This window comes from Limulus polyphemus, unplaced genomic scaffold, assembly GCF_000517525.1.
Source record: "Limulus polyphemus unplaced genomic scaffold, Limulus_polyphemus-2.1.2 Scaffold6508, whole genome shotgun sequence".
Taxonomy (NCBI): domain Eukaryota; kingdom Metazoa; phylum Arthropoda; class Merostomata; order Xiphosura; family Limulidae; genus Limulus; species Limulus polyphemus.
In genome coordinates this window covers 4,874-24,087 of record NW_013672118.1, presented here as the reverse complement: position 1 = coordinate 24,087, position 19,214 = coordinate 4,874, and the positions used below count along the sequence as shown (strand labels likewise).

Here is a 19,214-nt window from a genome sequence, read left to right as displayed (position 1 = left end):
CACTACTATTGATGGTTAACAAAGGATAATTACTCACACAACTGACTGACTTAGCATGGGTCCTAGTCACTATTAGTGATGGCCAATAACAAAGTATAATTACTCACACAACTGACTGACTTAGTATGGGTCCTAGCCACTATTAGTGATGGCCAATAACACAGTATAATTACCCACACAACTGACTGACTTAGCATGGGTCCTAACCACTAATAGTGATGGCCAATAACACAGTATAATTACTCACACAACTGACTGATTTAGCATGGGTCCTAGCCACTACTAGTGATGACCAATAACACAGTATAATTACCCACACAACTGACTGACTTAGCATGGGTCCTAGTCACTATTAGTGATGGCCAATAACACAGTATAATTACTCACACAACTGACTGACTTAGTATGGGTCCTAGCCACTATTAGTGATGGCCAATAACAAAAAAGTCAGTTCATTACAAGTTAATATTTATTTTGCAGTTTAATTGTGAAATCAGAAAGTTTTATGTAATATATTTTTGTTTACTTTCTTCTACAACTGAGTTGGAACAAAAAACAACAAAGTTATGTAGAGAACATATTAACAAATAAACATCACTGTCTTGGTTCATACATATTTCAAAATGAAAGATTACAACACGTATTGAAAACGATTCAATCTAACAAAGATAAAAAAAGTGATATTATTAAAATTATGTGAAATACTTTTGTAATGTATGCAAAGATTACAATTTTATAATTATTCTAGGACTAATAAATTATCATTTTCTACATGATCATAATAAATACTGATATGCCAACCACTGCTGATCACTACCTTTAACTACAGATTTATAAAATACTTCACAGCTTCTCTCTCAGATGTGAGGGGAGTTGAACTACAGATTTATAAAATACTTCACAGCTTCTCTCTCTCAGATGTGAGGGGAGTTTAACTACAGATTTATAAAATACTTCACAGCTTCTCTCTCAGATGTGAGGGGAGTTTAACTACAACTTTAAAAACACTTCTCAGTTTCTCTCAGATGCAGGAGAAGTTTAACTACAGTTTTAAAAACACTTCTCTGTTTCTCTCATAGATGTAGTTGCAGATTCAAATAAAGTGTTTTGCTTTTTCACTTATAATAAATCAGAACTTAATTATTAAAAAAACAAAACTCAGAGAAAAGGTAATGGTGATTTTTATTATATTTGAAAAAGGCATAGAAAACTAATGGAATTACACAAAACTATTGGAATGACAGAGAAACTAATGGAATGACAGAGAAAACTAATGGAATGACAGAGAAAACTAATGGAATGACAGAGAAAACTATTGGAATGACAGAAAACTAATGGAATGAGACAAAACTATTGGAATGACATAGAAAACTAATGGAATGACAGAAAACTATTGGAATGACAGAAAACTAATGGAGTGACGCAAAACTAATGGAATGAGACAAAACTAATGGAGTGACAGAAAACTAATGGAATGAGACAAAACTATTGGAATGACATAGAAACTAATGGAATGAGACAAAACTATTGGAATGACATAGAAACTAATGGAGTGACAGAAAACTATTGGAGTGACAGAAAACTATTGGAGTGACAAAGAAAACTAATGGAATGACAAAGAAAACTAATGGAATGACAAAGAAAACTAATGGAATGACATAGAAAACTAATGGAATGATACAAAACTAATGGAATGACAGAAACTAATGCAGTGACAGAGAAAACTAACAGAATGACAGAAAACTAATGGAATGACAGAGAAAACTAATGGAGTGACAGAGAAAACTAATGGAGTGACATAGAAAACTAATGGAATGACAGAAAACTAATGAAATGAGACAAATTAATGGAATGACAAAGAAAACTAATGGAGTGACAGAGAAAACTAATGGAATGACATAGAAAACTAACGGAATGACATAGAAAACTAATGGAATGACATAGAAAACTAACGGAATGACATAGAAAACTAATGGAATGACATACAAGTATAGCTTACTTATATATTTCTTTGTGATGATGTATAGAATTATTTTTACAAATTAATTTTCTTTATATAATACTGAACAGATTAAGGAAACTTGATTTCATATATTGAACTGGTAAATAAGAGTAACACCTAGGGTGTGTACACATATTAAAACTGCTAATCACTAACATACAATTAACTTAGTGGAATTGTAGTAAAGTTTACTTACTGGAGACAGTTTAGTGTGACTAACAGGTATTGAACTGGTAAATAAGAGTAACACCTAGGGTGTGTACACATATTAAAACTGCTAATCACTAACATACAATTAACTTAGTGGAATTGTAGTAAAGTTTACTTACTGGAGACAGTTTAGTGTGACTAACAGGAAGGAGTGGACGTTGGAATCTCTGCTGAGACCCAACAGCTGTTGCCAGAGGTGGTGAAGAAAGACTAGCAGCAACAAAATTGATGGTGTTCACCCAATCAACCAAGTCAGCTGAGTCACTGTAAACCAACACAACTTATCAGACTGACAAACAATAACTGGTGAACATGATGTTACAAAGTAGGGTTTCTTACTTAAAAAGTATTATCTTCTTACTATGGCAGATGTGATGTTAACTTGTCAAGTATATATTTTTAACCTGAGTAGAACCTTACACAACACATGTGCTAAATAGCCATCCCTAGGAAGAACCATACAGTCTAAAGAAGAAATTTTCAGATTTGTGGTTTGTTCCTAAATGTTGGGAGTTTCACATAAGAACCCTTCGTCCACTTTTACAGGACTTCCTGGGAGCCAATATCTCAAGGAACAACAAATTACCACTCAAACTGTTTTATTTACATTATAATAATGTAGATAGACTGTTTTATCCAATTGTGTCTAGCTATTTTCAAAGCTGTGCTTCATTACTAAGTGTTCATATCACATACTGTGGCATCATAAAAGGTGTGACAATAAAAAGTTTTAGTAATAAAACTAATGGCAGAGAGGGAAAATAACATGAAAAATATAAAACAAATAATTACATTTTCTATGGGTTATAGTTTCTAAGCAAACAGAAACCTGCACTTTGGGGCAGGCAAAAAACTTCAAAAACAAATTGATAAATGAATTATTTACTAGCAAGACTCTTCTTAGTTATACAGAAACACAACTTATAACATGCTTTTTTATGACCTATACTAAATAAATGGTATGTAATGATAAATTATTGATTCAATAATGTTTTAAAATAAAAATTTGTTGAAACAGTTAGAAAATCAATATTTACTTAAATTTTAAAATTTGTCACAATGAATATTTTTTGCTTTCATAGAAACTTAAATCCTGATATAACGATTAATTAAATACTAAACATGTCATGATTAATCATTTTTTATAAATACCATATATAAAAAAGTGATGAAAACACAAGCTTTATTTGTGAAATTAAAAAAGTATTTACTATACAAAAGTAGGTTAACGTTTTAAGACAATGTTTTAACCAAGTCAAATCATGGTAACAAACAAACATTTCCCAAGTTAAAGCCATTGTGTTCCAAACTTTTTGTTATTACTTGTCCAAAACTTTGGGGTGAGATCCCAACAGGATAGTTTACTCTGTGTAGTGTACAATGGAAGAATGTTGCATTTAAAGACTAAAACCAATGACCTTGGCCAGTTCACACCTCCATCCTTTTTCTTTTAAATATAATACAAAATATACAAGATCCACACTGTATCATATCTTCTAATATTGAGTGAATAGGTTCACATTAAAACCTCAATTTTCTGATTTATGTCTTGAAGTTAAAAGTTATATAAAATATTGAAGATGCCTTTTAATGTTTGGAAACTATCAAGAGATCAACGATTTTGTTAACATTAAAAAAAGAAAGATTCTTACGCAGTCTGAAACAGATATTCTGCTTGATCAGCTGATTGAAGACGAAAAACGTGTCTCTTCTTCCTGTAGTCGACAGCCATGGTGGCCAGACAGTGGTGAATGTGTACAGCGTTGTGGAGACTGTTATACAGCTGGTTTTTTCCAACACTGTGTTCATCCTGTTTCATTAATTAAAACCAACATAAGTTGTTCCTACATCAGTTATATATTATTGTTAACTTTTATACAGACACTTTCTTATGGGAGCAAAGAAAAACAAAACAACTGTGTTTCATTTAAACAACAATCACAGGTGACAAAATAAATATTTGTCTTTATGAATCAGTAGGAGCTCTTTACTTTCACGTAATCCAATAACCATAAAAGATTGTGATTAAATCCAATCATCACCACACATATGGAAAGTTTTGGAACTGAACTAATAATAGTTCTTTTCTCCAACTTTTGTCTAAATAAATTATGTTTGGGATTCTCCTTTTCAAACAATTATCAAGTGTGGTACATTAACATCTGCCACACGAGCCAGCCCAGCATCTTGATGTGGTATATTAACATCTGCCACACGAGTCAGCCCAGCATCTTGATGTGGTATAGCAACATCTGCCACACGAGTCAGCCCAGCATCTTGACGTGGTATAGCAACATCTGCCACACGAGCCAGCCCAGCATCTTGATGTGGTATAGCAACATCTGCCACATGAGTCAGCCCAGCATCTTGATGTGGTATAGTAACAACTGCCACATGAGGCAGCCCATCATCTTGATGTGGTATCGCAACATCTGCCACACGAGTCAGCCCAGCGTCTTGATGTGGTATAGTAACATCTGCCACACGAGGCAGCCCAGCACCTTGATGTGGAAAAGTAACATCTGCCACATGAGTCAGCCCAACATCTTGATGTGGTCTAGTAACAACTGCCACATGAGTCAGCCCAACATCTTGATGTTGTATATTAACATCTGCCACACGAGGCAGCAAAGCATCTTGATGTGGTATAGTAACAACTGCCACACGAGTCAGCCCATCATCTTGATGTTGTATATTAACATCTGCCACACGAGGCAGCACAGCATCTTGATGTGTTATAGCAACATCTGCCACACAAGTCAGCCCAGCATCTTGATGTAGTGTAGTAACAACTGCCACACGAGCCAGCCCAGCATCTTGATGTAGTATAGTAACAACTGCCACACGAGCCAGCCCATCATCTTGATGTGGTATATTAATATCTGCCACACGAGCCAGCCCATCATCTTGATGTGGTATATTAACATCTGCCACACAAGCCAGCCCAGCATCTTGATTTGGATAAAAAAAAATGTCATACTGGAAAGGTTTGGGTTGTTTTGATTAGACAAAAAGAAGATGTTTGACACTAGTTTCAAGGTCCAAATCGCTGGACCAGACCCATGACTGGACCTATGATCTGACCCAGGACCATGAGAGCCAACATGAAGAAGTGAACTTGTAAATGTAAAGTAAAATAATGTAGCAATGAAACATGCTTGAAATGTTCTAGATGTGGTCATAAATGTGACAGTTTAAGTGTAGCAATTAAACTAAACCGTGGGTCCAGGTCCGAGGATGGAAGATCTTATTCAAAGTTATCCCAATCGATTTGGCGTGTCAACTGAATCAGATGGTCATCAATTGATTACTATCAATTTGACATACCAACTGAATCAGATGGTCATCAATTGATTACTATCAATTTGACATACCAACTGAATCAGATGTTCATCAATTGATTACTATCAATTTGACATACTAACTGAATCAGGTGGTCATTAATTGATTACTATCAATTTGACACACTAACTGAATCAGATGGTTATCAATTGATTACTATCAATTTGACATACTAACTGAATCAAATGTTCATCAATTGATTACTATTAATTTGACATACCAACTGAATCAGATGTTCATCAGTTGATTACTTCATTGACAGCAGAACATGAAGAAATGGGCATAACAGTATCATTATCTTCAAAAAGGGGGATTGGATTTATATATACAAACTCATTAGTTTCAGTATTTTTTAAAACCAATGGCACAGCAAAGTCCAAAAATGCAGTGTTGAAATTGAACGATGTATTACAAAACTTTTTTATTAGTAAAACTTTATATTTTATCTGTTATTACCTTTACCTTAACAACATACTTGATTCTTCAGCCTGCAGGCAAATCACCAAAGCACAATTGAAAGTTGTAAAATCAGAAATAAAATGATCAGTTGTTTCCTTTTTTCTTTATTATCGGTCAAGAAGTTTCAGAGTACTTCTCTTGGGAGTTTGAACTGCTAAACTTTTCACATTTATTTTCTGTGTTTATTTTACTGTCAATGACTAAAGTAGGAACCCACTGAAAATAAAACAGTAAATTGCCACTTGTGTCAGTAGACAGTTTACGTGACACCATAATATGATACCCTCGAATGCAACATAGCACAAGCAAAGAGATAGCTAACTTGACCGAAAACAGGATTTCTAATGTATAGGACTATATATCCAACAATGTTTTCATGGAAAGTTCAGAGTTGTCGCACTGCACTTATAATCAGTGAAAACGTTTATGCTGACAACAGAACATGGAATTTATTGGCTTATGAATGTATCCTATAGTTTCGCAAACCTTCTAAGTCTAGTCTTTTTTATAAAGTATAACATTACTTACCTGACATTTATAAAATATTTTACCTTTCCAAATGGTATGAATAAACCTGTTTTTAAGTTGACAAGTTTTTAATGTTGTATAATTTGCTTTCATTTTACCTAAATTTGGACAATTAGAATAATACACATTCAGTAGGCATAACTCTGTACTGACCTACAAACTATAAACCTTTAATTGTAATACAAGTATTTTGCAAATTACTGTGATATTTTGGCTATCATATATTACGTATGTGTTTAAATGTTTATTTTTCTTAAAAAACAGAATAACAAATAAAAAATACACTGAAAAACATAGATTAGTGGAGGGGAAACTGCTCTTTCTATTGGTTATAAACACACACTAATTAGTAGATGTGACAAGACAAGAAGTTTCAAAAGAATGGAGTAGTGGGAGGAGCCACTCTAGTAGATTTGCTAAAAGTATTGACATCTCCGTGAATCATAGAGGTGGGAGGTTCTTATTTTATATCTAGCTTGTCCATATCTCAAATTTAGTTTCTAATTCATTAGCCATTGTACACATTGTATGGTAGGTGCATTAAAATGTACACTGAGCAATAAGACAAGAGCATGTGTGATGTGAAACACAAAAATCAATATTTAGCATTTTTTCATTAATTTCCTTTCAAATTAAGAAATTAAATGATAATATTAGAATTTAAGTTATAGACTACATTTTGATGCCAATTTCATTGATATAAGTAGTAAAGTTATTTAATAAAACTTTGAAAATACTCTCCAAAACATCATGATGTGCACTTTAACCCTATCGCCCCAGGTATCCTTTACTGCACATGACACAAAGTTTTTGTCTTACATTCAAAATTTTATTAAACTAATTTTTGTTTATGTTATACAAATTAGTATAGCATAAAATCTAATCTAATAATCCATATTTCAAAAGTATATAAGTTTTAGTATTTATTTCTATAAGGCAATATTTAAAAAAATCCTGAATTTCCCCTAGTGTGACACACGTGACATTTTCTCTAAATATCTTCTCTTCTCTATTTTATCCACCACCCCTCCAGTAAGTATGAAATTAAATATAAATTATTCACTATAAAAATGTCATCGCTCAGACAAACTATAATTTTTATAGCCTTCAATTTTGTTTAGTTACAGAGCTATCAAACAAAAAATCAGACCCCTCCTGCTACACCCAACTGTCACATTATCTCTTTCTTGCATTTAATTATATATTACCTATAACCAATAGAAAGGCAAGGTTTTCATCTATCAAATGACGTATTATATTGTTATGTTGTGTTCTGAACAGATAATTGCCAATTTCACTCGTAATACAACTTTGATTCCCACGGGAATCACAATGGCTAGCTTGGATGAATTTTAACGGCTCTTGTCACACAGATAGAAAGCCAGAAAAATTGTGATTGTTAGAAGAAATTGTCTGCTTTTTGCATGTTATTAGTTTATGTTCTTCGGTGCATTATTTAATTAAATAAAAAATTTTCAATGCACTACTAACATTAGTTTAAAAAGGTAGGGTTAAGTGTCATCAACAGTTGACAGCAAAAAAAAAGAAGAATATTCCGATAAGTACTTTATTTTTTTCTATGTTTATTCTTTATTTATTATTATAAAAGTAACTAAAATCTAAACATACAGATCTTTTTAACTTATTTAAGACTAGATTAGGTAAAATAAGTAATAATAATAATAATAATAATAATAACATAATTAAAATAGTTTATGAGACACACACACGCAAGCAGCTCATGGATAATGTAATTCAATTGCGTAATGTGAATCACACATTCCCCGAGTGGTTTACAACTTATAATGGCTCAGATAGTAGTTAGACAGAGTTCAACGGACAATAAAACTATAATCTAATTAAAATATATGTAAACTGTTACAAGTTTAAAGCTACTTAGGAAAACTAATGTAGTTTCATGTTACATTTGAAGTCATTCTAGAAAGAAAAAGAGGTAAATTTAGATTTATTTTGATTTTTTTGGTGGTTACAAGGTCAATCAAATTGACCAACCTTGTATAGAGTTAGAAGAGAGAAAATTACAGATAAAATTTAAAATTAAGTTTTACTGAATACAAACATTTGAAATGTATGTAGGAGGTTTTAGAGATTACACAAATGAAATTTGAGATTTTTGAGCTGACGAAAAGTAATTTTAATCTTAACATGAAAATTAGTTTGCACACAGACTATTCAAAATAAGTACTCGATATATTCAAGAACAAATCTATTTTTAATTCATTAAAAATACTTCACTAAAAAATATGATTTTTTATATGTGAACGACGTATAATGTTGACTGAAAGACTGCCAAATTTTCTGAAGATATACACACTACATTATCAAATCTATAAAGACTTTGAACGAGTACAAAAATACTTCACTAAAAAATATGATTTTTTATATGTGAACGACGTATAATGTTGACTGAAAGACTGCCAAATTTTCTGAAGATATACACACTACATTATCAAATCTATAAAGACTTTGAACGAGTACAAAGAGGTCACATGGTCGGTCAAAATGACCAAGCCTGTGTTGAGAGAGTTAACCTGCCTAAGGCAAAAGGGTTAATATTGATTTTTTTTTTCATTTTAGAAACTGTGCCAAGTTTCATTCATTGAGATCAAACAAAATAATCTTAAATCATCTGTTCCCAGAATGATCCCCCTTTAACCATCCTAAGCTCAGTATGAAAAGATGCTGAGCTGGCTCATGTGACAGGTGTTAAAAACAAACTTTGCACAAAAATTGAAACTAACTAATTGACATAAGAGTTGCCTTTGCTTTTGTTACTATTAGTGAAAAGACTGTTTTTAATTTGACACAAAGAAAGCGGTAAATATTTAATTGCTTTTTTTTTTCAGAACAACTTACCTTGTGTAAAAATAGAACCATGTCTCGTAGTGTGGCATAGAACATCTTCCAACCTCTTTTGCCAAGTGGAGCTGTAAATAAAAGACAAATATAAAATATAGATATATTGGAAAGAATCTTATTATGAAAAATATTGCAGATTCATTCCTATAATCTACTTATGCTTTTCCACATTTGGTGAGGACTCTACCCACTTACCAAACTACTGCCAAACAATCTTTTTTTTTATTATTATGCATACACAAGTGTGCTGATAATGAACTAACCTATTGATTGTTAATATTTTATGCACCTTTATGCATTATTAATAGCTTCTGTTGAAGCTGTAATAGTAAAATATTGAGCTCACAAAAATACATTCTGTAGATAAAGGTTCTTATTTTACTTACATTAAAAGAAATATAAAGATAGCTACTCTTTTTTTTTATAACTTAATAGTGCAAGTTTAACAGCAAATATTAAAAACACATCACTAGGTTAACCTTACTCAATACTTATGTCGTTGATGTAATACTTATAAACAATTGTACAAACACATGCATATAAAAATCAAGTGGACAAAAGCTAAGATTGTAATCATTTTAATAATGACTAGATCTTTACCAGGAACAATTCAATTTAAAAAAATTAACATTTTTCTTATGCTGAAAATGTATTTCTGATAGATACTTACCTCCTGTCACACAAAGCTGTCTAGATCTTTTTCTGCCCTTTGAGTATTGCTAAAAAAATTTTGCAATCAGCACACCAGTCTATATACCCCATCAATTTTGCACCATTTATGAGAGACAACTCTCCACCAATAGTACTGTGCCACCTATATTGGTACAGCTAGCTCTCTGTGCTATTCCCATTCACTTCTTACTTTCGAGAATTGGCAAGTGCTAAAACAAAAACACCAGCCATGGGAAGTGTGTGTGAGATGAGGTAAGTACCTATCAAATATAGATTTTTAGTGTAAGAAAAATTGTAACTTCCAATATGATCTTACCTCCTCTTACACAAAGCGAGAATCCCACATTGCAAAGGTGGAGGGGCCAGTTTAGGCTCACAACATAGATACCAAGCAGAAAGCAACAGCCAAAAATGAACAGGTGTGCTCGGAGATTAACTAAGCACATAAATAGAAGTACCACACTACTTCTGGAACAGGTATGCTCTTTGCCCTTGAAAAAGGAAATGAATCTGTCAAGGGCAGATACATATATAACCTCAACCAGACATACAGAGTTTCATAACTCGTCCTCAGCATTATGAAGATATGCACAAATGCTATTTGTTCTGAGAGACTCAATGCATAGTGAAATATAATCAGAAGTATCTATGTACTGGACCTGCTCCAACCTACAATTTAATTTTCTTTCTATTGTTGTCCACCTGGAAAAAAGTATCCAGGAGAAATGGAAGGAGAGAAACCACCTTTGCCTTCTTCTCCCCGAGTGTATAATCCTCAGTATGTATGATAAATTAAATTTCTAACTCACTCAGGAAGAAGCCTCCATGGTCCACCAACCCTGCAACTGGGAACAGGGAAGTGGTAAGGACTCCAGTGTTCCACTTGAAGTAAAAAAAGGGGGGGGGGAAGGAAGTAAACATGGTGGGGGATTCCAGAGGAATGTCACACCAGAGAAAGTGCAATGAAAGTCTATAATTCCCTATTTTAAAAAGCAGACCAACCCCAATTTTTGCAATAAAAAGGTCGGTAGGGATGGGCAGAAATCCCTTTCTGCTTTACTCATGAAGTTCATGAGTGACAGTCTACCACTGATTGTAACTTATGTATACCTAGAAACATATATATATATATATATATCCACAACACTGGATATGCCACCAGTAGTCATGAGGAACACTCCATCTCTACAGTGAGGGTTATAGTACAAGCAGTAAATAGTGAAGGTTTGAGGCAAAGCATACCTGACTAGGCAATACCCGCCACAAAGTGGGATCCAATTATCAACAGTTAAAACTAGGGTTTCTGAAATAAAACGATAAATGAAATGAAGTGATAAGACTTACCCTAGTTAAAGGTGAACAGACATATAGAACTGCCAAGGAAAGTAGACGATATCCACTTCAGGTCATGCAGCTAATGAACGATAAATATATTGGAAATAGTCCGCATTGGAATCTGAACGATCACTTCCAATGCCATGGTCTGGTCTGTGTCTAGCCACCAAGCCAGAGATCTGAGTAGAAGTTCCACTGATATAGGAATGTCCACTGAAGGGAACACATGCAAATCAGGACCATGGGAAAGAGCTTCCAAGAAAGCCCACATCCCCAAAGAGATAGAACATCTTGACCTGAACGAAATGTGAGGTGAGTGACATATGAACTGCTCGCTCCAAACCAGAAGAGAAAGAGGAGAAGGCTGAGCCAGACTGAGGTTGGAATGAAGACTCCCCCCCCCCCCAAATGAACAGGATACTGAAAAGCAGGTAACAATGGACTCCCCCACTGTCATCATGAATCCAACTCATGCTGCATTCTGTATGAGCAGAGAAGTGTGGTCTCTGGACTGTGAATGGGAAAGAAGCAAGCAGAAGCCGGTCATCAATAGAAAGAAGAATGGAATGAAGATGTTTGAACCGGAAAACAAGACTTAGAGCAAACATAACTACAAAAAAAGTGGGCACTGTGGGGAAGAACTCCAAGATGTAGGTTACAAGGAGAAGCTGAGGTTTCTTGCATCTAGTATTGACTGTGGGGAAGAACTCCGAGATATAGGTTACAAGGAGAAGCTGAGGTTTCTAGCATCTAGTATTGACTGTGGGGAAGAACTCCGAGATATAGGTTACAAGGAGAAGTTGAGGTTTCTAGTATCTAGTAATGGAAAGAAACAAACACACCAGCAATATAACAAAGCAAAAAAACTTAAGTCCTACACTGATGAAAATTAGGATGATAGTGCACACAGTGAACAATTACAAAAACAATTATTTGGATAGTACAATGGAGTATATAGTACTAGCATTAATTATATGTAACATACAAACTAACTAAACATACCTAGTTAACAAAGTACCTATAAATATCAAATGGACAAACCATCTAAATTTACCCTGTCTTCAAAAGGATGTAATAATAACAAACGTGCAAACCATTAAAATTACCTAGAAAACACAAAAATAATCAATATCTAACCTAAAATTCCTCTAAATTAACCGAGATGACAAAGGACACATAATTAAGTCCTACACTGATGAAAATTAAAATGAGAAAGCATATAGTTAACATTGACAAAAAAAACAAAACAATACTCAAATACAACAATGAGTTAAATGTTACTAGTAGTAATGATATGTAACTTACAAACAATCCAAACATATCCAGTTAAAGTACTTATTACTAACGAAGTAACAAATCCATGATATTTGCCAAGTCTAAAAAGTAAATAATAACAACAAACGTGTAAAACAATTAAAATTACCAAAAAAAAAACAAAGTAATATTCCAAATCTAACTTACAATTCACCTAAAGTAACTTAAATGACAAAGGACACATAAATAACAAACTTACCAAAAGTTTTAGCACTGATGATGTCGAAATACTTAATTCTCCCATATGTAAATGAGAGCAAAGAGCATCTTAACCATGCCTACTATGAGTATATCAACCAGGAGTGAAGTGTACATGTTGAAAAACTTACCACAGAACCCCGGGAAAAACTGGAATCAGTAGGAAGGAAGAGAGAGAAGAACAATGTGCTGCCAAAGTGAAGGATGGCAATTGGTGGAAAGTGTGCCACATGAAAATAAGAAGGTGCCAGAAAAAAAAAGAGTCCAAATTGTCTTCTCATTGACATTATTCTTCTCCAGAAACACTGTCACGTTAAAAAGAAAAAAATCATCAGCCAAACATGAATCTAGCTCCCTGCCTGTACCAAATACAGTCGAGCCTGATTCCTGGGAAGCCTTACCAAGCTCCCTGCCTGTACCAAATACAGTCAAGCCTGATTCCTGGGAAGCCTTACCAAGCTCCCTGCCTGTACCAAATACAGTCGAGCCTGATTCCTGGAAAGCCTTACCAAGCTCACTGGCTGTACCAAATACAGTCAAGCCTGATTCCTGGGAAGCCTTACCAAGCTCCCTGCCTGTACCTCGTCTGTAAATACAGTCAAGCCTGATTCCTGGGAATCATTACCAGTAGCATTTTCGACTCTAACAGGAATTTACACATTCGATACATTGATCACAAATTCTCACTAATATCTCATATAATTTGGTAGCAAGAAATAAATGCAAACACATGTCTAAACAATGCTGTATCAACCAAAAAAGTGAAGATTGAGTGGGGGATAGCAGAGGTAGCTGGATTGCACCAATATAGGTGGCACAATACTATTGGTGGAGAGTAGTCACATGATACATACATGTTCATAAAAAGTGCAAAATTGATAGGCTATATAGACTGGTGCACTGATTACAAAAATTTTTATCAATGCTTAGAAGGCAAAAGGAGATTGAGATAGCCTTGTGTGAGGTAAGTCTGTATCGGAACTTAACACCACTATCCGTAACACACTATCTAAATACTTTGGGTGATTATGTGCATACACACACATTAGACATATAAATACAAAAACGTTGTTGTAAATTATTTTTTTTTTTGCTTACCCTCTTGCACTGTGACAATCTAAGCTCAACAAAAACCAATGAGAATCCAAAATAAGAGCTTATAAAATCACAACCTATTACCCTAATTTAATATTTCATGACATCTGTCACTTGTGAAAATTTCTTAACTAGCAAACTACAGATTTCTGTACTTTACATGCAAGTACTTACTTTTCTTCCCTCCTGGTTCTAAACAACATTTTTTCAAGACATAGCCCTTCTTGTATTCTGTAGCATAAGTTGGATCAGGTACCTATACATATCAAAATAACTTAAAACCTTTAACCTAAGTACAACCATCTCTGTATCAAACAAGCTTGATTATCTTATTTACATTCAATTATTTCTTACTTAAACTGACATTTGAAAACTTATCAATAAGACTAGGTGCTCCGTATAAGCCTTTATTTGCACTTCCTAAGCCTATCATTACATCGGGCTCGTGCTGTGATGATTGACATATGAGGATCTACTATAAAACATAATGAAGATGAAATGTTTTTATTACTCTCTTAAAAGATTATCTTCACAAAATGAAACCAAATTCTAGAAAGAATACATTGGTGAGCACTCTAGAATAATTACACACGCTACATCCATTGTTGAAAATTCTTCATTACTACTTCTTTCATAGACTCCTGATAAACAGTGATGCTAGACATTAAAGAAAGGAAAAACCTTCCAACAAAAAGTACAGTAGAACAATGAAAGAAACCTGAAGTGACAGATAGACAAAAATCTTACTGTACTGTGAGTCTAGCTAAATGCACTATGGAGAGGCAAGTATTATTGTAAGAAGTTAAATTTCTCTCAACTTGAAAATGTGTTTCAGGTAGGTAACTCTCCATAAATAACTAAGGTAGGGGTTGGCAACCCTTCAAAGAAGACGAGCCTTTACTTTTGTTACTGTCTAAGACTAAAGCATTTTGAACAATATGCACTAATGGTCTAAACTGGAAAAAAAAGGTCCCCCCGGTGGGACAGCAGTAAGTTTTCAGATTTACAATTCGGTGGACACAACAGAGAGCTCCACAAATATCCTTATAGCTGCAGGTTGCCGATCCCTGAGCTACAACCAAAACCTTTTGGCAAATATGCCAAACCATTGAAAGAGCTCTCACTTCTGATGACCTGTTACCTACCCCTATGAATTCCAGAATCATGTATAAATACATGTGGTGGCTGTAATGCCACTTGAATTGGCAAAACTATACACCAATTAAACGTGTGGATATATGGGAGCATCGACCCGTGGATGTATGGGAGCATCGACCCGTGGATGTATGGGAGCATCGACCCGTGGATATATGGGAGCATCGACCCGTGGATATATTGGAGTATCGACCCGTGGATATATGGGAGCATCGACCCGTGGATATATGGGAGCATCGACCCGTGGATATATGGGAGCATCGACCCGTGGATATATGGGAGCATCGACCCGTGGATATATGGGAGCATCGACCCGTGGATATATGGAAGTATCAACCCTGGATATATGGGAGTATCAAGCAGAACTGGTAAACAACTATCAAATCCTTAACCCTAACACCATGGGTATCCTTTACTGCACATGACACAAGGTTTTAATGTCTTACATTCCAAATTTTATTAAACTACTTTTTGTTTATGTTATACCAATGAGAACAGCATAAATTCTCAGCTAATAATCCATATTTTAATAGTATACAAGTTTTAAATTTGAATTCTACAATCAATATTAAAAAAAAACTATATTTTCATTAGTGTGACCCACATGACATTTTCGTTTCTATTTTATCCACAACACCGTGAAAAAGTACGAAATTAAATGTAAATTACTCTATAAAATCGTTATTGCTCAAACAAACAATAATTTTTATAGCCTTCAATTTTGTTTGGTTACAAAGCTATCGAATAGAAAATCAGACCCCTCCTGCCACATCCTCTCTTTCACAATTCGTTGATAGTTCTCTCTTATGTTAAATTATAAATTACCTATAACCAAAAAAAAGTCAAGGTTTTCATCTATCAAATGATGCATTGTATAACGTTGTCTTCTGAACAGTTAGATGTAAATTTCATTTAGAGTAGCAACATCATTTCCATGGGAAAGTTAACAAATAGATTGGATGAATTTGTAACGGCTCTAACCGCATAGTTAGAAAGCCAAGACAATTTTGAGAGGTAAGTGAATTTGTCCACTTTTTGCATGTTATTAGTCTATATTCTTTGGTGCATTATTTAATTAAATAAAAATTTTTATTAAGTGCATTACTATTAGTACAATAAAAAATTTGGCTTAACTGTCATCGACAATCAAGAGCAAGAAATACTTAACACCATGAACTTGCACTGTACATGTTATTATGTGCAACTCTTTCAACAGCTTGGTGCACAAGCCAAAACTTTACAGCAGTACTGCCAAGGCACTAACTACTTGATTTGTGGAGAGGTGACGATCATAGTCTGGAGAAATGAAACCAAAAGGTGGAAAAAAAATTAATCATTGAGTAATTTATAATCCATAAATATGAATCCTACATTTTGTTCAAAAGAAAACAGGATAAGCTCTCTTGACAGAAGCTTAGTCATGTGAACGAGATCTCTCTAACAGACTCTGTGCCAATATATGAATCAAAAACAGAAATGTTTCAGGAAGAAACTATTGAAATAGTTATTTCCCTAAAATATTAAACAAGGATTTAGATGAAAGTAGAGTAGAATATTACAAACAAATTGAGGTAAATAAATCAACACGTTTTCTTATTCTGCAAGATACTTTTCTGTGGACTTGTACACTTTTAGTATTTAATAGTAGCCTGAAGAGAGAAAAACGTTCGTCGAGCATGAATTCAGATGCTAGAGGACTTCACATTTAGAGCATGTACTTATCTTGAATGACTCATTCTATGATGTGTTAAAATAACACATGTACTTATCTTGGATGACTCATTCAATGATGTGTTAAAACAACACAGTGACATACTAGATTCTATGTAACTGCTTGTTTCTTAAGTTGATATGGGTCTTGTGCTGTTTAGTATTGACTGCTTGTTTCTTAAGTTGATATGGGTCTTTTGCTGTTTAGTATTAACTGTTTGTTTCTTAAGTTGATATGGGTCTTGTGCTGTTTAGTATTAACTGCTTGTTTCTTAAGTTGATATGGGTCTTGTGCTGTTTAGTATTAACTGCTTGTTTCCTAAACAGCAGAAGACCCATATCAACTTAACAAGCAGTTAATACTAAACAGCAGAATACCCATATCAACTTAATATTAACTGCTTGTTTCTTAAGTTGATACGAGTCTTTTGCTGTTTAGTATTAACTGCTTGCTTCTTAAGTTGATATGGGTCTTCTGCTGTTTAGTATTAACTGCTTGCTTCTTAAGTTGATATGGGTCTTCTGCTGTTTAGTATTAACTGCTTGTTTCGTAAGTTGATATGGGTAGATTTAGAATATACAAATGCATATTTTTTTTAAGTTAACTAGTTTGAAAATTTTTTATATTAACTATCTGGTCATGAGATTTAAATATCTGAGAGTGCGCTAGCACCATCTGTAGGGATGACACAGATGCCCGTATTAAAGAAATACAAAAGTCATCTGGATTTTCTTCTCTACAGATCATCAGAAGCTAGATATGAAGAGCTACCTGACATAGTCACTCTATCTCTGGTGTTTTTACCACTTTTCAACTATCCAGAGCATCCCAAAGTTATCTTACAAAGGGGAAGTAAACAAACAAGTATAAAGAAAAAAATTTATTGCTAAGTAAGAAAAGTCTTTTAGGACTGACTACTGAACTTCAAAAACAAGATAGGATATACAAAAGAAGTAAACAAACTGAACTTCAAAAATAGGAACTAAACAAGACAGGAATGGAAGTAGACATGTCACTTGGTCGGCTAATGATCACATAGCAGACTAAGCTGTCTTTACTTTACATGGAAAATAAAATTCCTACCTTACTGACTTCCTCACTAGCAAACCAAATAGAACCATAATTTCCAATCATAAAAATGTTATTCTATTGTAAAATGATCATAACAGTAGTATTTTAAGGTTAACTAAAGGAAAGGTATAATGACGAAAGCCGAGATTCTATTCAAACATTAATTTTTTGATAGACAGAAATGTAGCAATAAATGTTTTTCCTTATACATATATGGACAGTAAGGTACATTAAAACTTGAGTAACAAGGTAAAATAAGTAACAATATTGATACATTCTTACCTCTAGGAAAGGATTGTGTCCAATAAAACTCTGTCGTGTCGGCTGAGTTCCAGCTCTAAGACCACTGTCCTCTCTAGTTGAATCACGGAGAGAATAAGTCAACATCAGAAAAACAAAAAAAACTGGTAACTTAGAAAAATGTTTTTTATAGAAAAATGGGGTCGACAAACAGGCTTTTGTTAAACATAATTTGTCACCATAGCAGCATGGTGTAGAGTCCAGAGTATTTTTGTTTTACTTCTCTACTTGGCCACTTTCAAGTACCTTTCTCAATTCTAGTTATTAATACCACCATTTAAACCAATCTGAATGATACCTTATGCATCACATGGGGCAACCAGATAGGTCTAGGTATAGCCATCCTTTTTTTACAGCTGTTGACCACCTAGAAGAAAATGTCACAACAGCACCTGATATACAGCTACTTCTAACCAAATAACTACCACACTTATAATGCCAGCTAATTTGAAAGTTACAACAATGTCCAGCAGCATAACATAGCTCAAACTTTAGAATCATCAGTCTGACACATTAGCTACCACGCTATACCTAACCAACTAACATGCTATACCTAACCAACTACCATCTTATACCTAACCAACTACCGTGCTATACCTAACCAACTACCGTGTTAGTTGGTTAGGTATAGCGTGGTAGTTGGTTAGGTATAGCGTGGTAGTTGGTTAGGTATAGCATGGTAGTTGGTTAGGTATAAGATGGTAGTTGTTTAGGTATAGCATGTTAGTTGGTTAGGTATAGCATATTAGTTGGTTAGGTGTAGCATGCTATACCTAACCAACTAACATGCTATACCTAACCAACTAACATGCTATACCTAACCAACTAACATGTTATATCTAACCAACTACCATGCTATACCTAACCAACTACCATGTGGTAGTTGGTTAGGTATAGTGTGGTAGTTGGTTAGGTATAGCGCTATACCTAACCAACTACCAC

General features: G+C 34.1%; 1 protein-coding gene across 1 annotated transcript in view; it reads right to left on the bottom strand.

Annotated features, from left to right (window-relative positions):
- Window positions 1-19,214, bottom strand: part of LOC106473795 (PH and SEC7 domain-containing protein 3-like) — a 31,771-nt gene that overhangs the window by 8,808 nt on the left and 3,749 nt on the right. Inside the window, exons 3-7 of the mRNA XM_022402182.1 lie at window positions 18,255-18,327; window positions 14,210-14,291; window positions 9,419-9,489; window positions 3,865-4,022; window positions 2,332-2,476 (exon numbers count right to left, since the gene is read on the bottom strand). Coding sequence (XP_022257890.1) covers window positions 2,332-2,476; window positions 3,865-4,022; window positions 9,419-9,489; window positions 14,210-14,291; window positions 18,255-18,327 — 529 coding nt within the window. The remainder of the gene's footprint in view (window positions 1-2,331; window positions 2,477-3,864; window positions 4,023-9,418; window positions 9,490-14,209; window positions 14,292-18,254; window positions 18,328-19,214) is intronic.